This window comes from Lampetra fluviatilis, chromosome 20, assembly GCF_964198595.1.
Source record: "Lampetra fluviatilis chromosome 20, kcLamFluv1.1, whole genome shotgun sequence".
Taxonomy (NCBI): domain Eukaryota; kingdom Metazoa; phylum Chordata; class Hyperoartia; order Petromyzontiformes; family Petromyzontidae; genus Lampetra; species Lampetra fluviatilis.
Window position 1 is genome coordinate 13,079,221 of NC_136294.1, and position 25,832 is coordinate 13,105,052.

The 25,832-nt window shown below is 54.7% G+C and overlaps 1 protein-coding gene across 3 annotated transcripts in view; it reads right to left on the reverse strand.

Annotated features, from left to right (window-relative positions):
- LOC144937974 (ras GTPase-activating protein nGAP-like) overlaps positions 1-25,832 on the reverse strand; it is a 585,198-nt gene that overhangs the window by 435,016 nt on the left and 124,350 nt on the right. For all 3 annotated transcript variants that reach the window (XM_078865638.1, XM_078865636.1, XM_078865637.1), the window contains exon 2: positions 5,926-6,050. In XM_078865638.1, the coding sequence (XP_078721764.1) occupies positions 5,926-6,050 (125 nt within the window). The remainder of the gene's footprint in view (positions 1-5,925; positions 6,051-25,832) is intronic.

Consider the following 25,832-nt stretch of genomic DNA (forward strand, 5'->3'; position numbering starts at 1 on the left):
GTCAGGGTCGGGATCAAACCCACGACCTCCTACATACCAGGCGAGAAAGTTTATATCAACCTAGTCACCGCCGCGCCCCTAACAAAACACTCCGCACCTTGCCAGGAGTTCATCCCTGGCACGTTGTAAATCTCAGACCATCCTGACATCCTCCCGTTCACACGCAGGAGCAGCGCTCGCTGGAGCTCACGCCTCGCAAAGCGGGACCGTGCATTATTAATGGCAAGGGGTTCTGGGTCGTGACGTACATCAGAGTAGACTAATTAGGTGGTCACTGGGGGAGAAAAAAGCCCTGTGGCAGAAGACAGTTGCCGGGCAGACTTGGGCTATTTACATCCCCACACTCACACACACACAGACACTCTCCTCCCCACACTTACACACACAGATTCTCCTCCCCACAACAACCGCCATTCGCCACTAAGTGGCGGTGACGTCACCACGACGCTTGTGCCAGGCCAAGTGCACCTTGAGGCCACGTGAAGTGTCGAACGCCCGCTGGCAGGAGGTCACGGGGCAGACCCAGCAGGTGCCACTGGTCGACTGACCGAGATGACCGAGATGACTGGCTGATGCACCACCTTTGCCCCCTACTGTACCAACTTGCTGTGCTTTAGCCACCCGGCGCTCCGCTCGTTGTTGTGAGCGTCGCTCCTCCGCCCTCCGTTGTTGTTTGTAGGGCGACTGCCTCCAACTGCCCAGTAGCGTCCTTCACGAGCCTCCTCCACTGAGGCCGATCTTGACACCGCTGGTATCAGTCATCGGCAAGTCCACTCAGCTCCACGTCCTCCTGTACCACATCACTCCATCTCTTCTCTAGCCCGTGCCGCGCCCGTTTAGCCCTCTCGATCCGGGCCGAACAAAAGCTGTTTAGGCATGCGGTGGCTGGGCATGCGGGCTACATGACCCAGCCAACGCAGCCTTGCCTGCCGGAGGAGCTCACCGATGGGACTTTGCCCAGATATTTCAAGGATTTGTGAGCTCCTCACACAATCCAGCCTGGTTAAACCCAGGATGGATCGTAGGCAGGCCAGCCTAAATGTTTCCAACCGGCGAAGATGCTCCATTAGGGGGGTCCACGTTTCGCAAGCGTAGAGAAGGGAGGGAATGACCGTGGCCGAGAAGACCTGAAGCTTCGTGCGGAGCGGCAGACCAGGTAGCTTCCACACAGCGTTACGCAACCGATGAAAAGATATTGCCGCTCGACTGATTCGGATTGAGACCTCTTCTGTTAAACTGGAGCCGGTCATAAGCACCCTGCCCAGGTATGGGAAACTCTCCACTCTCTCCACAACTTCCCCATCACCGATTGGGAGTTGTGGGGGTGGAGTGTCCGATGGTACAAAATACCCAGGCAGGTGCTTAGTTTTGGTGGGGCTGATGGTAAGGCCCCATCTCTTAGTGGCACGCTCCAGTCTCAGCAGCAGCGTCTCCAACTCCTCACACACACACAGACACTCTCCTACCCACACTCACACACACACTCTCCTCCCCACACTCACACACACAGACACTCTCCTCCCCACACTTGCACGCTGACGCTCATCCATCAGGGGTGAATGGATCGACGGCGAGCTCACGCAATTATCTCCCGGCTCGGCTCGGCGCACGACTCCCCCGCGGTGGCGCATCTCTCTGCCGCTTGTGTGGCCCCTTTAATCGTTCCATTTCTGTGACTTCTCGGTGCCCTCTTCATTGCTGCTGGCACGTGGGGCACTGTCTCTCCCCCCCCCCCCCCCCGCTGGCCTAGTTTACTGTCACGGTGGGCATCGCGTGTAACGGCCCGCACGAGAGCGTAACGAGCGTGCGCTCGAGAAATATGCTCGCACGTTGTAATAATAATAATAATGACTGTAATCCTGTAAAGATTGTTTTTGAGAAAGGCAATTAACATATCTGTGTGTTGTGAAAATGCGCGAAGCTAATTCATTGCAATAATTGACATGAAACCGAGATGACCCTTCAGGAATTAAGCAACGAGTAGCCGTCTGTAATTACTGTGACGAGATGGTCAAATCACGCGACGACGGGGACGTGTGGCCGCGCCGGCCGGGCTGCGTGGAGCCGGCAACGACCGGCAGATGCCACGCTGGGGTGGGTCAGTAGCCTGCACTTGCAAGGTACTATTATCATCAAGGTACTATTATCATCAAGGTACTGTTATCATCAAGGTACTGTTATCATCAAGGTACTGTTATCATCAAGGTACTATTATCATCAAGGTACTATTATCATCAAGGTACTATTATCATCAAGGTACTATTATCATCAAGGTACTATTATCATCAAGGTACTATTATCATCAAGGTACTATTATCATCAAGGTACTATTACCATCAAGGTACTATTACCATCAAGGTACTATTATCATCAAGGTACTATTATCATCAAGGTACTATTATCATCAAGGTACTATTATCATCAAGGTACTATTCGCTATTATCAGGACATGATTACTCAGTCTCAGGAGGGTCCTGCCAAGTTTTTTTGCAGTAGGCGAGCGATGCTGCTGCTGCTGGATATAATCCCAATTGAGTGAATTGCAGGTATTTTTTCATGCATTGGGGATGATTTTGCCAAAAGCAGTTACAGGGTATGGGTTTGTTTTTAGTTTGGTGAGTAAATCCGAGAACACACAAACCCAATATCGAGAGGCTCCCGAGTGGGGAACGGAACCCGAGTAAAGAACTGAACTCAAGTGGGGAACGGAAGGCAGAGAAAGGGCAAGTTCCTTGTCGTGTCCCCTGGCCAAGGTGATCGTCTCTCTCCCTCCGTCTCTCGGTGCCTCTGTCCGTGTCCGTTCCCCTCTCGTCCACCATTCGCCCCGTGCTCGCTCCCAGTAGGAATGACGCTCGCTCATCACGTCTCTCCACGAACCCCACGTGAAGTCGCGCTGGCGATGTAACCGCCCCTACCGCACGCACCCCGTGCCACAAACCTGGCACCGCTCACGCGCTGTGCCGAGTACCCAGCCCACGCGGGGGATTGTCCGGTACGCTGGAGTTGCGCAGTGCTCCTCTCCACACAAAGTGGAATAGAGAAAAGGCTCAAAGTTCTAAACGTTTCAGCGCGATCGGCAAAGACGTTGTTTAGTAAAACCCACGCCCCATCCTAAACGCCGCCAATGTCACGACAAGCGCTGGTGCTGGCCGGCGCTGCAATCGCCCCAACTTGTCCCTCGGATCTGTAAATGACGAGAAAAATCCACCATCACAACCGACAAATCGCGCAGGCCGCAAAACCATACGTTTCGAGCGACACGCAGAAACATGCGCTAAAAGCACTCCACCTTTGTGCATTATGCGAAAACCATCGACGATTCCCGAAGAACTGCATTGTCGTCCTCTTGTCAACCAACTCATTACCTACAATCCAACGAGTGCCCCAAGTCACGAGCAATGCGTTGTAGAATGTTCGCACGAGCACACACACACGCTCACCTCTACAGAGCAGCACCGTGCGTCAACATATACAGGTGGACGTGCGGTGGTAAGTGCTCACCGCTGCAAGCGATGTAAATGCGTGGCACATTACAGACTCCCCTGCATAGAGGCAAACGGGCCAACGTAATGATTTTAATTATTACTTGAACTAAATACACTCTAATTGATCACCGCTGTGCTACCGCAAGATGAATAATTACGGCATTGTCGCCAGATACGGGAAGGCAACGTTAACATCTGGGTAATTGCTGGTTGCTAAGCAACGAGCGTGTTGTCACAGCACATTATGTAATGTGCTATGCCAAAGAAGGTAACTACTGCCAAGTGCCTTCCCTTAATCGCGTCACACGGCTCTCTGAGTTATCTTGAACACGGCGCACAATGTAAGAATGCCTGCAGAGACGAGTGCGGTTATTACTGCGGGTAAATTTGCCGTAAAATGCTACACGCCTTCCGCTTCCCACTTCGTTGAGCTATCATTTGTGGCCAGGTCACTTCTGAAAAATAGCTACATAGCTCAGTGGGCCTTACCTGGTGAAATAAAATAAATTGCTTAGTCGTTAGTTTTAGTTCATACTCGGCAATAATCAGCCACTGCCGCAAGAAAATTGGGCAGGGACCCTCCTGAAAAAGAGTCATGAGACTCGGTGAGGCTTTTCATGGCTAATCAAGTTTAACGAGTAAAAAAAATCTTCCATTTTATCGCCGCTCTCAATTCACAGCTCAACTGGATGTCTCATTTTCAGACCTCACAAACTCTGACTCGTCAAGGGGCATAAACCATCATGCGAACTCCGGTCATCCTCGTCACGGCTTTGGTCTAGCCATCGAACAAAGACGGCTTTGAGATGTGCTTTTGCGGCCCTCTGGAACACACTTCCTTCCGATATTAGGAAGCCACTGAAGCTATGCACTTTAAACTCATCCATATTGAAAACTAATTTCTTTAGAACTGCTTTTTGTGTTTAGTTTGTTGTCCTTCCCCCCGCACCTCCGATGAGCATGGCTGGTTATGTACGGTGCATTTTGTCTGCACTACGACATCTCGCACCACTGCTGCTGCTGCCCCTCGTTCGCTCATCGTGGCGCCTCAGGACTCCATACGGGTCGTGTGAAGTAACAAGAAATAAACATCGTATTCTCTGGATTATCGGACGCTCTGGGAAAGTACAAAGTTGGCGTCGGATCCAGTCTCACGCTGCACCGCCCGCATCGAACATCACACGTCGATTCGTCCACCCATGGCGAGGACTCGGGTCTACCAATCTGACTTCTTCGTCGCACCTGTCCTGTGCTCACTCACCACACTGCAGGTCACGACAACACAAAGACAAAGATCCCCCGTATCGGCTTATCAGACTGATGGGGCAAGCACTGTTAGCGAGCACCTACGAAGGCTGGCAGGGCACACGAGGGGGCGGGTGGCCAACACGGCCGCCTTTGTCTTCTGAGTGGTGATGTTTACTTACCGCACCAGGTACTCATTTGAGGCTGAGTTGACCTAGGGGAGGCCCAGGATTGTCACCGGTGCTGGCCGTGAGCAGGAATCGAACTCGGGTCGCCGAATTCGATACGCAGGTCACTCACCGCAACACCACCGCTCCCCAAAACAACTCACCCACTCATTCGCTCACTCAAATCAACCACCGCAACGCAGGTCACCGCCTCTCTCGTTCTGCTTCTTCCCTCGCACCGCTCCACTTTGCAATTCCCTCCCATCGTCTCTCCCACCCCACCCTCCCACCCCCCAGAAACGTGCGAAAAACTTAGATGGTATCTATGGGACCCTTTTCACCAGTATCCAAAATATTGAAAAATAAGAATAGGATGTTCAAACACCGAATAGATAGATACCTTTTGAAAAGGCATCAAGTCTGCGTTGACCACACGTACACCATGCCAGAGTGAGTGACGATGTGATAGTAAACAGTGGCAGCACGAAGCAGCAGGGCGCCAACTGGGGAATCACTCCTGGTAGCCCGAGGAGAGGAAGGTGGAACCATAACACACGGAATCATGTGACTCGTGCGGGAATGTCATGCTGGTCACTGCCAACTGAACATTACAATTCCAAGGGCAAATGAGCATTTCTCGGATGAGGAGGATGATGTTCTGGATATTCTACTGAAGTAACCACGGGCCTCTTTGCAGGATGGGAAAACGTGAAAACTCCCCAATCAGATCGAATAACCATGACATTCATTTTGGTTTCCGAACTTAACGTGGCCAAATTCCAGCTCTGGGAATGAATCGGTTATATTGCCACCAGGCGAGCGTCACTCTCATATGTAGAGCGGGTGGGAAAGTGCCGCCCCCCCCCCCCCAGCTCTGCGTGGATCAGAGGCCACTTGCAGAAGGGCATCTCAGAGGTAGCTCCGTGGACATCCACGGGGGGGGAGCGTTCTCGAACAGGGAGAGAGTCTCGGCGCTCCGCGACAGGTGTCGAGCGGATCGAGCGGCTCGCTGGCACGAGCGTACCCACCTCCTCCCGCTCCAGCAGGAGCATCTCGCTGTCGGAGAGGATGCAGAAGCGCTGGCTCCAGTCGCCTCGCTCCGTGTACGGCGACTGGCCGCAGGACATGTGGTGCGTCGGAGGGCCCTTGACATCTGCAGCACACAGAGCACGCACGACGCGGGGGTTACACGTGAAACAAGAACAACAACACATCCTGTTGATGATCTTCACGATGACAGCGATACCGTGTCCCTCGTGTTTACAGACTCCATCTCCACGGTGGGCGTCCTCTCAGACACGCTGCATTCCCTGGCTGTGAGTTTCCACGCGTGTAGAAGATCCGTAGCCCCCCCCCCTCCACTCCATCTTCCCCCCATCTCCCACCCCCCCGCTCCCCCCACCACGTCCCCACAGGGGTCCGTGTCCCAACCAACACCACCGCCCTGAGGCCACCACTGCAGACTACTGACGTGTGTGCTTAATGTTATGAGGCAGTGCTAACGATGAAATGCACTGGGACCCTTTATTTATACATGAAAGCAAACCAAGTTCAATGGTGAAAATAAAATCAATCAATCATTGCTAGCAGAAAGAGAGAGGGTGGGCGGGGGGGAAGTCTTCAGTTGTGACGTGAACAAGGGACGGCAGTGAGCAGCGCGGAAAGTCCGTCGGGCGCCTTCCAAACGCTGGGACGAGCGTAACAGAAGGGGAGACATCCCATCGAGGCGAGGGGAGACAGGAGAATTTGACAGAAGACATTAGTTACCAGGACACAGGACATGGAGAGCATGGGGAGGTTGAGTAGGCCGAGATGGCACGCGCACACACGCAGACACACGCAGACACACATGCACGCACGCAGACACACGCAGACACACACGCACACACGCAGACACACACGCGCACACGCAGACACACACGCACACACGCAGACACACGCAGACACACAGGATCTCGATGACTCAGCGCAGCCTCGTAGCCGATTTGCCATCAGACTGGAGCCAGTGGAGCCAGTGGAGGAGTGAGGTGATGTGGTCAGGTCCGACAGGATTCGCCTCGAGTGAGAGGTGACATTTATGTGGAGGCTGTAGCAGAGGGAATCCCAGCAGTCAGGATGATAGGTTAGGGAAAGTGTAGATATGGTTTGCAAGGGCTCACGATGCGATGCCTGCAAGAGATGCTGCGTTTGACGGAAGGAAGGCAGGAGGAGGGTGGTTACACAGCTGCATGAGCTGAAAGAGCAGAGTGGCAGCGGGAGAGACCAGGCAACAGCCAGGGGTTGTGATGCCCTTGAGGCAAGTGACATTCAAAAGTTTCAGATTCAATTTCTCAAACAATAAAATCATATTGTTTTTACCCAATTTTGTTTGAATCGTGCTGTCGGCATCATGCCGTGTGGAACCACGTGGCAAAACACGGTCTGCGAAGGCAGGTTTAGAAAAAAACCTGCACGTGAAATAGTCTCTCATGCACAGAGAGGCATCTCGTGCCGATTTCGCCATTCTCAATGGCGCCATCACCGCGAGTAGCAGCCTCAGCAGGACATCCGCAGCTCGCTGACGAGTGCGGGGAGGGAACACTGATTTTGTTATAAAGTCCCTGCCTCCAATGTCACCAGAGGAGCGAGTACCAATATCCGCCGTTCGCCACTGAACGACGGCGACATCACCACGGCACGTGTGCCAGGCCAGGTGCACTTTGAGGCCACGTGAAGTGTCGAGGGCTCGCTGCTGACGGGAGGTCACGGGACAGATCCAGCAGGTGCCATGACTAAGATGACTGGCAGATGCACCACCAGCTGTTGCCCCCTTACTGTGCCAGTACCGCCGCATGGCGCGCTACCGCCCTGCACAAACGTGGTCCCTGCCCGCACGCACGAGGGGCGGGTGTTCTTGTGAGCGACCGCCAGCGTCGGAGCCGCTACGGGAAGAAGCCAGCGGTGCCTTGGCGGCGCGTCCGGAGGCTTTGGCGGCGCAGGACGCCGGCGGATCTGCGCCAGTGCGGAGCGCACGTCCATCGCGGCGAGTGAATGTGATCGCCGTCTCTCTGTGTGTACGTATGTACGTTGAACTCCTTTCGCACGGTACGTAGCCAACCGTGCTGATCGGAGTTGCGGGGGGAAACACAACAAGCGAAACACAACCGGACTGCGCCAGCACTCTCCAGCAGCTGCCAGCACGCAAAGTCTGCGCTGCCTGAGCGCGACTGCTCAGGCCTGGACTCAGGAGGCGAGGGCGGGCGCAGAGCCGCGAGCGGCACCAAACGTGAATGAACGCGGTGAGCTTACACACGGATAGACTTGCCCCCACCATAGGAATGGGGAACTTCCACCACTGGCTCAAGGCTGTACACGGCAGGTGACCGCCGCCTGCCTCAATGTTCACTGGAGCAGGAAAATCACAGATATTTTTTTTATGTACTCAGTTTGACGGATGCAGCACAAGAAAGTCGATGTGTAGAGCACGATACTTGGTTTCATATTTGCCGAGCACAATCACAAAAGCCTAAAAACGCCAAACGGCCAGCAACAAATAGCGCCGTTAAAGGTGTGTAGGGCTGTTACAGAGAGCCCGTTATGCATGGCAGCCTATGGTAAACAAACACAGTAGGCGGGGCTACATGTGTGCACGAGCAGGTGCCCTCTGCGACGTCCGCGCCAGACACCCTGGGGGGTCGATTCGGTCATTATGATCCCCCGGGGCCCCACCCCTCAGGGAGGGGTTGGGTATAAAAGGGGAATGTATCGAGGGGCTCGGGAGTGTTGTGTGAGCTAAGAAGAGGAGACGGAAGACGTCCTAGATAGAGCCCTGGTCTCCCCCTGGCACGCCGTCCTTATCAGGACCGCGCAGGCTCGAGCCAGTGGCGTGGTACCAGAGCCAGAGCCAGTGCTGGTCTGGACTCTGGGTACCGGGCCCGACTGACCAGTGTCGGGCCAAGATAGCCTCCCCTAGCCCACTAGAGGAGGACTCAGAGGCAGGCTAGGGTTAGCCTAGAGGTGTGTCCTCAGATAGACGGGTGAGGGGGCCGATACCCCCTCAGTGTGTATGTCACAACGTGTGGTGTTGAATAAACAAGTGTGCCTCCAACTCCGGTGTGAACGAGTCATAAGCGTTACTACATCTGGCGTCAGAAGTGAAACAAAGTACGAACATGGATACACGCCGGACGACTCGAGTCGGAGTACCAGGAGCGGAGGACACCGCTGCAGTTGGAGAGCCCGAGACGGCTGAAGATGCCATCGAGCAGCCGGGGCTGGGTGCATCCACGCCACAGCAGCTGGAGGAAGGGGAGCCGTCGACGGAGGGGCTGAGGCAGGCGCACGCGAAGCTGGCCGAGCTGCTGTACGCCGCAGCCGCCATGCTCGATAACATCACACGGCTGGGGGCTGCGGGACCGCCACGAGGCGACAGCAGCCAACGACCACAGCGCCTTCCCGCCATTTCAACGGAGCAACATTTTGAAACTCCCGCCATCGCCGCAGCTGCTGTTGAGGGCGTGGCCGCTCTAAGCATCGCGTCCAACGGCGGGAGTACAGTACCTGCCGCGTCACCACGGGTGCGACCGGCGATGCCATCGCTGCTTCGGGCCGACGCTGAGTCGAGTGAGGGAGACGAGGGAGCGCGATCGTCCTCTGCAGCCGCTGCCTTACATCAGCGACTGCCGCCACTCAAAGAATTTGTGGGCGAGGAGGGCGACTGGGGCGGCTTCCAGCGGCGCTTCCTCGCTCACCAGGAGATGGCACAGTGGACAGACGCCGAGGCTCTCCGAGCACTGCCAGCACTCCTCGACAGCGACGCCCTCGCCACACTAACATCGGCAACGAAGGAGAGGCGTTCCACGCTGCGGGAGGCGATGCAAGTGCTGTCCGCTGTGTATGGGCCACCATCGGACTGTCGTCAACTCTTTTACGATCGCCAGCGGGGGACGAAGGAGTCGCCCCTGGCGTACCGTACAAGCCTCCTGGCGCTGGCAAAGGAAGCCTTTCCACGAATGGACGACGAGGGGATCGACGCCATGGTGACAGAAAAGATACTTTTGCTGGCGGACGACTTAGACATCGTCATTGTCGCACAGGACGATGCAGAAATGTGCTCCCTCCAAGCGGCCCGTCTCCTCCACGCAAACCTGTCCTCTCAACGACGGAAGGCCAGCAAGGCGGCGAGTGGGCGCGCCGTCGCTGCGGCCACCCTCCCGGCGGAAGAGGTTTGCGCCATCAACCATCGACGGCAGCACGGAGCGGGAGCGCGGGGGGACCGGGCCGGTTCAAGCCATCTACAACGTCCATCGTCGCCACCAGCGCTTCCACGCTGCTACAACTGCGGCATCCGGGGCCACGTCGCCTCGGGGTGCCGCTCTCCTCGGCAGCGCGGGACGACACCTCAACGGGACGCCGGCCCTCGTCACAAGCTCCACCATCATAATCCGGCGAGTCGCGGCACCCCTCACGTTTGGCCCACGCACACGCCCGTCGCACACTTAAACACCGCAGCGAAGGGGGGGCCAATATCGCGTACCATGGCACCAACACGCACCGCTCTGGGTACTCACATTGAACCCAGCCAGTGGTCCGTGTTGGCCCATCGGGTTGTAGCCGCGTCGTCGGGGTCGTCGGCCGTTGTGGGTCACATCGATGGGGTGGAGGTTCGCATCTTGGTCGATACAGGAGCATCGGCGACCATTATTTCGGAGTTGATTTATAACATTCTCCCTGCCCAGAGCCGTCCTTTGATGCCTGTTAATGTGCCATTCTTTGCTGCTAACGGGGGTTCACTTGGCATCATCGGACAAATTCGAGCCCAAATTTGTGTCGGGGATATTAAATTATCTGGGCCGATTTTTGTTTCCTCCTCGCTGGCGGTTCCGTGCCTGCTGGGGACGGATTTCCTGGCCAAAATGCCGATTAGGATATTAATCGACCAGGGATGCATTGAGCTCCCATCGGGCCGACGCATGGCGTTTTTGCCATCCCCCGCTACGAGCCGGACGGCGTTCGCGACGGTGCCGGCGTTCGTAGATAGAACGGTGCGCGTTCCTCCGGGGGCGCAAATGTTAATTCCTTTGAGACTTCGGCGGCCCTTCGCTAAGGGCATTGGGGCTCAAGGGGTTTTGCTGGGACCGTCTAGGGCCGGGGTCAGTGGACCTAATTTACTCCCGGCCCAGACCATAGTGAGAGGGGATGGAGAACCCTTCATCGCGGTCCTCAATGTGGGCTCGCAGACGGTGGTGGTCCCACAGGGGACCGTGCTTGCTCACGCAACGCCGGTGCCCTGTGAGGAACCCGTCGCGAGTCATGTCGGCGCTGCCCCTGCACCGCGACCACATTCAGACAGCGATGAAGGGTGGCTCGAGGCGCTTTGCGCGGGATCGACGGACCTGTCAAATTTAGAGCGCCAACGTCTTAAGACACTACTGAGGGAATTTTCCGACGTTTTCAGTCGGGATAAATACGATTTGGGCTGCACTCATCTGCTGCGTCACCATATTGATACGGGTGACAGCGCGCCAATACGCCAAAATCCTTTTCGGTTGAGTCCCGCCGAAAAGGACCATGTCAAATCGGCTGTTGATGACATGCTAGCCGCCGACATAATTTCTCCCTCCAACAGCCCTTGGGGAGCGCCGATCGTCCTGGTTAAGAAGCAGGACGGTTCGTTGCGGTTTTGCGTTGACTTTCGGCGCCTTAATAAAATTACGGTTGCCGACGCATACCCGCTCCCACGGATGGACGAATCGCTTGACGCCTTGGCGGGAGCGCGATTCTTCTCCACATTGGACTTACTTTCGGGATTCTGGCAGCTTCCTCTGGACGATGATTCAAAGCCTAAAACTGCTTTCCGTACTCCGCACGGCCTGTTTCAATTCAACCGGTTGCCGATGGGCTTACACTCAGCGCCGGCAACTTTCCAGCGGTTGATGGAATTGGTTTTGGCTGGATTGCAATGGGAGTCGTGCCTGATTTATTTGGATGACGTCATTGTCTTTGGCAAAACTTTTGAGGAACATCTCCAGAGGTTGCGGGCGGTTTTCCTAAAGATGCGGGCTGCTAATTTGAAATTTAAGCCCCAAAAATGCCATTTGTTACGCGAGTCGGTGCGTTATTTGGGGCACATCGTGGGGCGCTCAGGTATTTCTACCGATCCCGCCAAAACGCAGTGTGTAAGCTCCTGGCCGACTCCCACCTCAGTGGGAGAGGTTAGGAGTTTTATTGGGTTTGCGTCGTATTATAGACGCTTCGTCGCTAATTTTGCGACTATCGCCAAACCCCTACATGCTTTAACATCTAAAGGGGTTCGGTTTTGCTGGGGTCAGGAGGAGGAGGCTGCTTTTTGCTCCCTTCGGGATGCTTTGGTAAACGCTCCTCCCCTGATTTACCCTGATTTTTCAAAACCGTTCTTGCTCGACACCGATGCGAGCAACACGGGTATTGGGGGCGTGCTCTCCCAGGTGGTTGACGGCGTGGAACATGTGGTTGCGTACGGCAGTCGGGTGTTGTCTCCAGCGGAGCAACGGTATTGTGTCACCCGTAGGGAACTGTTGGCAATTGTCCATTTCGTCCAACAGTATCGCCCATATCTGTACGGTCGGCATTTCACCGTCCGCACAGATCATGCGGCACTGCAGTACGCCCTGAGGGTTCAACAGCCATCGGGACAATTGTCCCGATGGTTGGAGGTCCTCCAGGATTACGATTTCCAAACCACATACCGTAAGGGCGTTCGCCACACCAACGCGGACGCTCTGTCACGCTTGCCAACCACCTCCGAGTGTGCATGCCTCCTGGGGTCTGGACGTTGCAGGCCTCCAGGGGACACATCGGTACCTGTCTTGGCGGCCGCCAACGACGACGATGCAATGGTTCCTAATTCGATCGAACAACAGGGCAAAGATTCCCTGTTGGGGTTGCCCGTCATTGAATGGGGGCGCCTCCAGATGGAGGATGTCTCCCTCCTCGGGTGGCGACGTCGCGTTGGCGGTGCGGCGGAGGGAAAAAGAGGTGGTTCCGACGCATGGGAAATGTGCCAAGGTCTGCTAATGCATTGGGACGGGAAGTCACGTCGACATCGGCTGGTTGTCCCTACTGGGTTGCGGGGTAGGGTGGTATGGGCCGCTCATGAGCGCCTCCTACACCTGGGGACCCAAAAGACTCTCGCCTTGCTGCAACTTGATTTTTACTGGCCTGGCATGACGAGGGATGTGGGGGATTTGTTGGGATCGTGCCCTCAATGTGCACAACGCAAACCGCCGGCACGGGAGTCTAACCCGCCCTTGCAATCGATCAAAGTGTCCAGGATAAACGAGCTGGTCGCTCTGGACATTTTGGGACCATTCCCCGCCACCCCCAGAGGGAATAGATATTTGTTGACGGGTGTCGAGTATTTTACACGCTGGCCTATGGCCTGGCCTTTGGCCAACCAGTCGGCAGCAGCCATCGTGGAGGCCTTTGTTCAGGGTTATGTCCTGGACAAAGGTGCTCCGGAGAGGCTGCTGACCGACCAGGGCAGAAATTTTTCCGGTAAACTACTCAGACAAGTCTGCGATCTCCTGGGCACAAAGAAAATTCGGACCTCCCCATATCACCCACAAACTGACGGGATGGTCGAACGTTTGCATCGCACCATCTCGTCCATGTTATCACAACAAGTTTCGGACTCGCAAACGGATTGGGACCTACAAATTCAGGGGGTCTTGGCGGCGTACCGGATGGCACCCCATGCGGCTACGGGGTTTTCTCCCTTTTACCTCATGTACGGCCGAGAACCAGACCCGCCTGTTCGTGCCCAGTTGCGGATCCCCGTGCCGCAGGGAAAAACTAATCTGGCTGACCACGTTAAATTTAATCTGGACAAATTGACCGAGGCACGGGATGCTGCAATGCAAAACTCTGACCTCCGTCAGAAGGCAAATGAGCGCCTCAGATTGAGTCGAGCGCACATGCTGCAGTGGAAGCCGGGGGACAAGGCATGGTTGCACTGCCCCCAGGTGCCACTGGCAACCTCCTCTAAACTTGTGCGGCCGTGGCAGGGCCCTGTGGAAGTGGTGGAGGTGTTACGTCCGCAGTGCGTGCGCATCAAGTGGGGGAAGCGGCGATGGTTCGTGCACCCCTCCAGATTAAAACCCTTCGCTGCGGTACACAACCCCACTTCACACGCGCGTGGCCAAACGTGTGGGGGGTCGGCCGACTTGCTGGGTCCGTCTCTGTCGCTCTCACCTAATGCCTTGCCGGCTGTGCCACCTTCAGGGGCATCAGGAGTGACGGGCTCACGCCCGATCACCCCTCCTGCGGATACCGAGGGTCACGCGGAGTCAGAGGAATGCTCACCTCAAGACGGACAGTCGCCACCTGATGGTCCGCCACGCGGGGTTACCCCGTGTGAGGGGCCCGCTGCAAGGACGCGCGCTAAAATGCGCAAACTGTTGTGAGGCCGGAAAATGTGTACATAGCTGTTGTGTTTATTGGCTGTTGTGTGGATGGTGTGTTTCCCGCTCCTCGGATGTACATATGTTGGGTTCACCGTTTGTTGTGTGTGCGGGGTGGGTTCCCTGCTGGTTGTATATAAGCTGTTTTTTTTACGGAATTCGTATTTATTCGGGGGGGTGCGACGGGTTGTTTCTCATCTTGTTGTTGTGTCTTGTTCTGGTTCCTGTTATGGTTCAAAAATAGTGAGGCACACGTCAGGGGGTGAAGGCACCTTTATTGTAAAATTTTGTATGTTGGCAGCCGGGACGGCTGCATGCTATGTGGGGGGGAGTGATGTAGGGCTGTTACAGAGAGCCCGTTATGCATGGCAGCCTATGGTAAACAAACACAGTAGGCGGGGCTACATGTGTGCACGAGCAGGTGCCCTCTGCGACGTCCGCGCCAGACACCCTGGGGGGTCGATTCGGTCATTATGATCCCCCGGGGCCCCACCCCTCAGGGAGGGGTTGGGTATAAAAGGGGAATGTATCGAGGGGCTCGGGAGTGTTGTGTGAGCTAAGAAGAGGAGACGGAAGACGTCCTAGATAGAGCCCTGGTCTCCCCCTGGCACGCCGTCCTTATCAGGACCGCGCAGGCTCGAGCCAGTGGCGTGGTACCAGAGCCAGAGCCAGTGCTGGTCTGGACTCTGGGTACCGGGCCCGACTGACCAGTGTCGGGCCAAGATAGCCTCCCCTAGCCCACTAGAGGAGGACTCAGAGGCAGGCTAGGGTTAGCCTAGAGGTGTGTCCTCAGATAGACGGGTGAGGGGGCCGATACCCCCTCAGTGTGTATGTCACAACGTGTGGTGTTGAATAAACAAGTGTGCCTCCAACTCCGGTGTGAACGAGTCATAAGCGTTACTACAGGTGTAACAGGTGACAATGAATACGTTTATTGAATTGAGTGCAGTTGTAAGGACTTGAGAAAAGCCACGACGGGAGGGAATTCCCAAGTGCGGAGGGCCCTGTTACACTGGCATGTGTGGCCAATTCCAATACAGCCAGGAGAGTTTGGCTTTTAGAGAGAGGAAACCAGAGAACCCGCAGAAATTACTATAACTCTTTAGTTTTTGACCAGGTAAGGCCCACTGAGCTATATAGCTCTTTTTCAGAAACGACCTGGCCACAAATGATAGCTTAATGAAATGGCTTATCAGCACGTGGAAATAGATAGCAGCCAATTACTCTAAACGCATGTTTCAAAATGTGGAGAGAAAAACCGGAGGACCCGGAGAAAAATCCACACAGCGACGGGGAGAGAGAGACACGCAAACTCCAGATATACAGCAGGCGTCAAGGTCGGGTTCGAACCCACGAACTTCTGCATACCAGGCGAGGTAGTTAACATCTCCTAGCCACCGCGGCGCCCCAAAAAAAACCCAAGATGCATAGGAAGGGGCAACACCCAAAGTTCTGCACAGACAGATTACAAAATCCATGGATGTGATTCCATTTCCTAGCCACTGAGCAGCCACCATCCCTGCAGCAGCTGCCACTGTATCCATGAAATCGTACCATGGATACGGACTGTACAACGTTCTGTATTTTACAGAAATGTTTAACGTTGTTAAATATAATAATCACTGTCTGTTTATCTGTACCTGTCGCGCGATGACTGCCTTACACCGTCACTAAGGGACGAGCATTTTGAATGGCCAAGCGATTCGGGAAAAGTTTTGCAACACGCAGAAACCGCTAGCAGCTCGACTGCTCTCTAGCCGGGTGACAAACCACAGTGAAGGCGTCAAACCCGATGTTTTTTTTTATTATTCTGGCCATGGTCTCGCCAAACAGCCGTGAAAAGCGATTGTAAAGATATTACCGTCGCCCGCCGACGGAACATGAACACGGACGCTCCATTTCGCGAGGGCAGAAGCGTTGCACAAGTGTGCGGGTCGGTGTGACCTGTTCCCGCAAGCGGCCGGCCGGGGCGAAGCACATTGACCGTGGCTGACAGACAGACAAGTTGATAAACGTGCGCGTCCGTTTGACAAGACGCCAGCGCTGCCGGCCGGTAACGAGAAAAACCGTGACTCCACAGCCTCTAGACGTGTCCCCTCTATCGGACCACAATTATTAAATCCTGCAAACCCTCTCCTCTGACACGGAGCCATCACTTTCGCAATATTCTCTCTCAGCTGTTGAGAACAAAGTCGGAGGGACGGTGGAAATCAGTGGGCCATCTATGACTGGATCACCCTGTATAATGGCCTGGTAATACCACGATGGAAATGTGTGAGCAAAGACAAAGATTACCCATATAGGCATACAGAGTGTTGGGGCAAGTGCTGTTAGCGGCCACATAAGAAGGCCGGAACGATGATTATACACTGCACCAGGTACTTATTTAAGGCTGAGTCAACTTTGCGCAGCCCCAGATTCAGATATTCATCAATAATTTTTGGTCTGTGAGCAGGAATCGAACTCAGGTCGCCATGTTCGTAGCAGAGTGGACTGACCACTGCGCCACCGCTCCCACCAATTGAACACAAGCACGCCGCCAAGGCGCTCCTGCCCACAGTCCACGGTGACTCGCTGTGACCACGCACGCAAAATGAGTCCCATGCATGCAGAATTCCACTTCCACCTGCAGCTTGTTATTACAAGGTCGCACTCATCACACACACAAAGCGCTCATCACAAATGAACCACAATATCTTGCGGAGCTCGTCAAGGAGCATAAACCATCGCGCGAACGCCGGTCATCCTCACAGCGGCCTTTGGCTGGCCATCGAACAAAGACTGTCACTGCATCGCACGCCTTCGGATACAATTCTGTGGCCGTCTGGAACGCACTTCCTTCTGATATTAGGAAGCCACTGGAGCTATGCACTTTTAAATCTCGATTGAAAACTCATTTCTTTGAAACTGATTTTTGTGTTTAGTTTGTGTTGTCCTTCCTCCACACCTCCGATGAGCGCGGTTGGCTACGTACGGTGCGAAAGAAGTGCCACATACGTACGCACGCATTCATCACAAGGAGTACAACAGGCAAAGTGCAACACGGGAAATCACACGCAGAGTATTTTTCAAACATCTTATTACAGATGCACGCGAACAAAACGAGGAAACCTTGAAGAAATCGAGACGAAGACGAGAGGCTGCTGAGTGAGGCCACGTGCAGGAGGCCGCAAGATGCCGGAGGCGTGACCGGGGCTTGAATGGTGCCCGGATGCTGAGGTCGGTGACGGAGGGAACAACGGGAGACGCTCGGCGAAGAGGAACACCGCGATCTGACTGGGCGTCAAACTCCAAACACTGGACAGGATGGAAGTTGTCTCAGTTGAGGGGCGCAGCAGAGGACGAAGAGACGTGGAGGAGACCCCGCAGGGGGGGGAATCAGTCGTGCCCCAATGGTCCAAAAGGCCAAGGGAGTGTAGGAAGGAAGCACGCATTGATTTACAATCGCGGCTCCAAGATGCACGTTCATCATCTGCGAGTTAAAGATCTCCTCGTAATAAAGAGTAAATACCCTGTAAGATTCATATCTACCCACCATTCAATCGTGCAATTAACGAGGAGCAGGGCCGTGGGAACAATTGATTTGACATTACCAACGTCAATAGTTTTGAGTAATCCGTAGAAGAGCCACATAGCTGAGATTACGATGGGTGTCATTAGCGGTCGTCAAAGTCAGAAAAAAAACTTTGAAACATCATCCCTCGCCAAACCGGCCATGAGCAGCCAGCCCATTGGGATAACGAGCCTCCACTGAAACGGAGACCCCAGGAAAGATACAAAGCTCAACCCAAAAACAAAGGGGCAGGGCCCAATAAAAAAAAAGTCACAAAAGCTTGGAAGGTTTTTTTTTATCATATGCCACGTATAAGTGCCAAATTAACTGTAGAGTTCGAATGCAGAAAACTTCTTTGATGAGGCAACAACCAATCATCATCAAGCGTTGTCGTGGAGAAGCGTAATCACGAAATAAAGTCTTCGTCCCATCTCCGTGTCTCTCTCCCCACGTGAAATACAAACGCGTTTACTACAAACCCCCATCGGGCACACGAATCGTCACTCAGACGGGCCGCACGGCCCTTCCTGGCAAATGCCCGAGGCGACGATCCGACCGCGAGCGGCCACGGGAGCGTCCACTCCCCAGAAGCCAGCTCCGCTTTGCAGCACCGATCCCAACAGCACCTCTCGGGGCCGTGGTGCCTCTGCTGGTCACACCCTCACGACCGCAGCGTCACGCACCACTCACCAGCACTCACCGCCATCATGTGGAGCGCTACCGCACTTTGATTATTATTATCATGGACGCGAGGTCACACAGGAAACTGTTGCCGAGTCCCAAAACTCTTTTTAAGAAAGGCCCTGCCAAGTTTTAACAGTCGGGGGGGGCGGGGGGAGGTAAAAGGGGGGGGGGGGTTGACGATTTCTATGCAGAATCACGATTGAGTAATTTGCAGATCATTTCTCAGATATGGGAAGTGTTTGGACCGCGACACCTGCACACCGTAGGGGCCTGCTCTTATGAACGACGTCACGGGTTCTTTAACGTCCGCTGTCGAAGCATATGGCGCCAAGTGATGTTTACGGTGGACGCGGCAATAACCAGGGCGGCCGCTGCAATCGAACCGTGAACCTTTGCAACAAATGGTGCTATGGCTGGGCTGCGTCACCGTTCGCTCGCTTGTTGGGACACCAGAGGAGGGACGGTGCCAGTAGTAACCGTCACCTATCGTGGAGCTGATACGAACGTATCTGGTGGTTTACACATGTAGGTGTATAAAATAAAAGCCAAATGTTCGCAATCATTCTTTCTTTTCCCGCGATTTGCAACCCCGGTCAGAAAATGTTGCGGGGTGGTAGTGGTGGTGCGTCAAAGTCAGTCGAAGCCATCGGAAGACGAATGTTTATAACGAGCGGCTGGCTGACCACGAAGTTTCACAGTCTGTTGCTGTCTCGCAGCAGCCAGCCTCATGACGATTGGCTGTCTCCGTGTTCCAGCGGCAAGATCTGACTCCTCGGGCCCTCGACTTGGTTGGACGGTTCCTCGATTCATCTCCGAAATAATTACTCGGCGGACGGCGGCATCACAAGATTGCGTCTCGTGGTGTCACCACCAGACGAAGTGCAGCTTCTCATGGAGAGTCTGCAGCTCACTCAAGGGCAACTTGGTCAGACTGTTTTATGAGCACCGGCGCGTTGCGCTGCATCAATGTACCGCCAATATGTCCATTTGGCGACATAATTTGTCATGCATTAGCTTCCTGTAATGTCCCCTGCAAACATGCTCAATCAAGTGCACTACACAGCAGAGTAGACGTTAAAAACGATTGGTTTTAATACCCGGATTCGATTATCATGAATAGTTCATGGACAGTGCTTCGGCCCCAGTTGATGCATTCTGAGCGACCTTCAAACCCTTAGACAAGAGGGGCTGCTCGCTGGGCACGCTTTGCCTCGTAATTAGCCTCAAGTCAAGCCTGTCACTGACCTCGTCACCAGCGATCAGCATGAGCATATGGAGAGCAGCCGCCCCGGTGACTGGGGCATGCACCATGCTGCTCAGCCATCATGCGGGCATAGGACGTGTTGTGTGTGAGTGTGTGACACGTGCTGTGTGTGAGTGTGACACGTGCTGTGAGTGTGACACGTGCTGTGTGTGTGTGTGGCACGTGCTGTGTGTGTGGCACGTGCTGTGTGTGTGACACGTGCTGTGTGTGTGTGTGGCACGTGCTGTGTGTGTGACACGTGCTGTGTGTGTGTGGCACGTGCTGTGTGTGTGACACGTGCTGTGTGTGTGTGACACGTGCTGTGAGTGTGACACGTGCTGTGTGTGTGACACGTGCTGTGAGTGTGACACGTGCTGTGAGTGTGACACGTGCTGTGTGTGTGTGTGTGGCACGTGCTGTGTGTGAGTGTGACACGTGCTGTGTGTGAGTGTGACACGTGCTGTGAGTGTGACACATGCTGTGTGTGAGTGTGTGACACGTGATGTGTGTGAGTGTGACACGTGCTGTGAGTGTGACACGTGCTGTGTGTGTGTGTGTGGCACGTGCTGTGTGTGAGTGTGTGACACGTGCTGTGTGTGAGTGTGACACGTGCTGTGAGTGTGACACGTGCTGTGTGTGAGTGTGTGACACGTGCTGTGTGTGAGTGTGACACGTGCTGTGAGTGTGTGTGGCACGTGCTGTGTGAGTGTGTGACACGTGCTGTGTGTGAGTGTGACACGTGCTGTGAGTGTGACACGTGCTGTGTGTGTGTGGCACGTGCTGTGTGTGTGTGTGGCACGTGCTGTGAGTGTGACACGTGCTGTGTGTGTGTGGCACGTGCTGTGTGTGAGTGACACGTGCTGTGTGTGAGTGTGACACGTGCTGTGTGTGTGTGTGGCACGTGCTGTGTGTGTGTGTGGCACGTGCTGTGTGTGTGGCACGTGCTGTGAGTGTGACACGTGCTTTGTGTGAGTGTGGGATGTGTTGTGTGTGAGTGTGGGATGTGTTGTGTGTGAGTGTGTGACACGTGCTGTGTGTGTGTGACACGTGCTGTGTGTGAGTGTGACACGTGCTGTGTGTGTGTGTGGCACGTGCTGTGTGTGTGTGGCACGTGCTGTGTGTGTGTGGCACGTGCTGTGTGTGAGTGTGACACGTGCTGTGTGTGAGTGTGACACGTGCTGTGTGTGTGTGGCACGTGCTGTGTGTGAGTGTGACACGTGCTGTGTGTGAGTGTGTGACACGTGCTGTGTGTGTGGCACGTGCTGTGAGTGTGACACGTGCTGTGTGTGTGTGTGGGATGTGTTGTGTGTGAGTGTGGGATGTGTTGTGTGTGAGTGTGGGATGTGTTGTGTGTGAGTGTGTGACACGTGCTGTGTGTGTGTGTGTCACACGTGCTGTGTGTGTGTGGCACGTGTTGTGTGTGAGTGTGACACGTGCTGTGTGTGTGTGTGACACGTGCTGTGAGTGTGACACGTGCTGTGTGTTGTGAGTATGGGACGTGTTGTGTGCGAGTGTGACACGTGTTGTGTGAGAGTGTGTGACACGTGCTGTGTGTGAGTGTGGGACGTGTTGTGTGCGAGTGTGACACGTGTTGTGTGTGTGACACGTGTTGTGTGTGAGTGTGTGACACGTGTTGTGTGGGATGTGTTGTGAGTGTGGGACGTGTTGTGTGCGAGTGTGACACGTGTTGTGTGAGAGTGTGGGTCCAGGCCACGCGGCTGGGCTGGTGCTCATGAAACGATAACGCGTACAAACGGCAGGGCTATTAACGGTAAAATGATTCACACCACTAACAGTCGCAGTAAGTCGTTCATTATACCGGTGACAAATGCTCATGTTTTATTAATGAGCCATATGTCTCGGCACCAGTACAGCGAAATGTGTTTTCCTTCAACCAATGGTGAAATGCGCCGTGCAAATTCACGCATGACACATGAAACATGAGCGTGGCAGCGTGCGCCGCATCCTGCACGCTGTAGAATGTTATCTCGGTATCGAGAAACACACGACTGGGCAGCAGTCTCTACTGCAATCGAGCTGATATGTTGACAGATCACGTGGTCGTCTATTTATCATTTTGAGTTGTCCTCCATATATATCCGATTATGAGCACGCACACACAAGAGGTTTGACAATCGGCCAAGGGGCAGGGGTTGCGCCAACCAAAACAACAACAACAAGAGACTTTCTAAATCTAATTCGGTAAAATAAAAAACCCTCCATATTTCAATCGCCGCAATGCATGTGGTGAACACGTGACGGCGGTCGTCAACACGTGACATCACCACGCAGCAGTTCAGGGCACGTGGAGCGGAGACTGGCAAGCTTTAGGTCAAGATTAAGACAATGATGATGATGATGTAGAGCCCTTCGGCCGAACGCCTCTCCAAGGCCCTGTCCGTCATGGGGGGGAGGGGGTTTGTTTGACCATACTTCACCACACTGCTCAGAATGGCTCGATGAAGGGAAGCTCCAGCACCGGCTGGTAATGTAATCAGACCGTGCGCACCTACGGTCTCCATGCGATGAGAGGCGCGTTGTTTGACAACTTACACCGACACACGTGTGGGATGCCGCACACACGCATGTACGTGCAGCGTGAGAGCCGGGTGGGTGGCGGTGGCTGCTGCTTCGCACGTGGCTGTCTGTAACCCAGCACCGTGGAGCCAGCGGCGAGGGGTTGGTGGGTCACCGCGCAAATGTCGCGAAACTCCCTTCCCCGTGGGCATCGAGGTGGTTATACCCCGGCTCGCCGGGAGATAGCAGTAGGACAAGTCGATTGATCTCCATCTGTGTCCATCTGTACGGGGGATAGAGCGGCTTGACCCCCCAAAGCACCCACAGGTTTTTATTCGGCGACCCCGGGCTTAGTCCCACACAAGTCGAGGCACGCATGCAGGGCCAGAGGCCTTCGCCAAATTGTTGGCACCGGTCCTGGCCGCTGCCTTCCCAAGCGGCGGCCCGTTGCTTCTCCGTGCCGCCCGGCAGCCACGCGGCCGTGGCAGCCGCGGTCGCCACGGACAGGATGGCTGAGGTGGTCGTGGCATTCAAGCAGAAAGCCGCGGTGAGCTTTCTAAGCGAGGGGCGTGTGTCGGTTGCTGATATTGACGGGGGATCGATTGTGCATTGTGTGTGGAGGCTCCTCGCAATTGTGTACGTTATGAGAGGAAATCAGTGAGACACTTTGATGATGATGATGACGACAACAGTTTGACAAGGACAACGACGATGGGTTCAGGTTTAGAGGCAACGGTGGGCGTGATGCACCGGAGTCCCACCCCGCTTCTGGTATCGTTCAATTGGTGTCACGATTGCAGGAGTCATTTGGCTTTGGAGACGAGACCAAGCCGTGTCCTAACAACGCATCGTCGTGGACGCGCGCGTCTGCCAAAACGTTGCGAGTAAAGAGTTTGACGCTTCCGGTATCCATCCCACTTGACGAGTACCAAAAACAAAGTCATTGTTTTTTGCTCGAAAATCCGAACAGTATTATTTCCGTTTCATTGCCTGATGATCGCATCAAAGATGACCGATGACAAACATCATCTTTCACACCACGACTCAAACAAACGACGACCGCAACAACAACAAAACTCAGAAAAACCCACGAAACATTTACCCGTCAAACTGTGCATGCCGAGACTCTTTAACGCAGCAGCCAGACCACCACCGCAGCAGCGACCTGGGGAACTGCGGTCAATGTGTCGGGGGGCGGGGGGGTACCGCGTGATCACGAGCCATCCATCGCACACCGCCCCCACGTCGCGCTCCGGGCCGAGACGCAGATTGCTCTCCGGCTTTATAATCCCACTTGGCTGACGGTCACGTCTTTCTGGCCGTGGGACCCCCCCCTCTCCCGGTGTTGATTTCTGGGAACGGCGGAGCGAGCCACCCGTCGCACAGAGGCCACGCGCCCCGGGGTCGTCAAACAGCAACAGTCCCTCCACGCGCCCCGGGGTCTTCAAACAGCAACAGTCCCTCCACGCGCACACCGCGAGTCGCCGCCCACTCTGCTCCCCGCCCGCTGGCGCCCGCAAGTGCTCGATTTGTGTCGTCGGCGCACAATTACCGATGACGGCGGGGCAGGGGGTCAAGCGGTGCAGGGGATCAAGCGGGGCAGGGGGTCAAGCGGGGCAGGCCCCCGGCTGAGTCTGCGCGGAGGCCGGTACACGCAGCCGGAGGGAACGCGACACCGTGGGGGAGACCGAGACAGCCGGACCGCGCGCGTCTCCTCCGAGACGGCCGGAGCAGTTGGCATCGCCGGCGAGTGGCGCCGTCCACGCACACAGCCCCTTGGTGGTGTCATTCAAACTCCACACAGAAGAGGCTCCCGGGTAGGGGATCGAACCCAGAAGCTTCCTGCTGCGAGGCACGGCCATTGCCACTGAGCCACCACCCTTCCACCCTGATAAAAGCCACCATCGGCAACAAGAAGCCGTGACGAGGCCTCACCATGGGGCCTTCGTTTACTAATCATGGCTGCTGGGCACTGGCCCAAAGTATAAAGTAGCCAGCAAGAAACAGCACTACCGGGGGCAAAATTGGCAACTTGTGGAGACGTCGCTTCTTGAAGTGAGCACGCCTATTTGAAGCACTTGGGGAAGAGAGGCGATGGCAGGCTGTGTGTGAGTGTAGGCCAGGGAGGAGAGGACGTGTAACCAACCACCTGCAGCGCAGTGTCTGACTAAGTGGGTCGGTGGGTGAGCGTGCGTGTTGGTGGCGAGATATAAACTCCCTCGCCTGTATATTTTGAGTTTTAAATGTTCTCCCATGGCCACGTGGATCTTTCTCTGGGTTCCCCGGTTTTTCCCTCCACATTGAGAACAAGGTGTGTTGAGAGTATTTGGCTGCTATACATTTACAAATGGGAATCGACTTGGTTGAGATATCATTCGTGATGGCCAGGTGGTTTCTCAAAAAGAGCTACATAGCTCAGTGGGGCTTTAGCTGATCAAATACAATCAGTGGGTGAGTGCGTGCATTGTGACCTGCAGAGGGGTGGTAGAACACAGTGCGGATGAGACCAAAGCTGTCTGACAGACTGAGAACTCAACGTGCCAGGCAGAATCGATGCGTTAAAGCCGATGGAAACAGTAACCATGGCAATAGCAACAGAAGAGTGACAAGAAGAAGAAGATCTGCACGCGGCTGCCACTCGACAAGCAGCGCTTCGCGTGGGAGACATCCCTGCCAGGGACAACCCTTGACGGGTGGCCACCCCACGTGTGCTGTAGGGGCAGCAGTAGGGGCAGCAGTAGGAGCAGCAGTAGGGGCAGCAGTAGGAGCAGCAGTAGGGGCAGCAGTAGGGGCAGCAGCGTGGTGGGTGGGTGCTCATGGGACTCGACTGCTCATGGGCTGCCACAGCAGCATTGGCTTTTATTTGTTATTCGTGAGGAAACTAACAAAATAGCGCATTGCGATTGGCGACTACAGCACGCTAGTATTTTGACGATGGACAGTATTGCATGGGAGGCCGTCGCATCGAGACTAGATGACGACGATGATGATGTGATGATACAACGTTTCATGTAAATGTTGTTTGACCAGGTGGGAACTCGAGAGATGAGGATGAAGTCTCGCTCGCATGAGTGACCTGGGTCTGGAATTATGCACGGTATTTACTGCGGCTTTTTTGTTCAAACATATTGAACTATTGGTATGATCGAGTATATTTTTTTCTACCCGTAGAAGATGTCAAAAATCACATTTTATATATTTAAAAAAACTAGGTGCAGCAGTTACAAATGACTGTACTTAAATGCACTCACACTTAGGGCCCTGTGTTGTGATCGCCCTGGCTGCCTTGGTGGCAACTTTGTTCCACGATAACAAACGTCTCGTTGCCATGGCACTTCTCACAATTACCATCGTAGCACAAATGGCTGGTTGTCTGTTGCTATGTATTGTATGCAGAGAGGGTTGTGTTCCGCACAGACCAAAGAGGATGGCTTTCCCCCACCACCACGACAGTCCAAGTAAAAAACAATCTCAGCACAGTTGCAAATTACTTCCGCGTAATATTCACGACGGGATGCA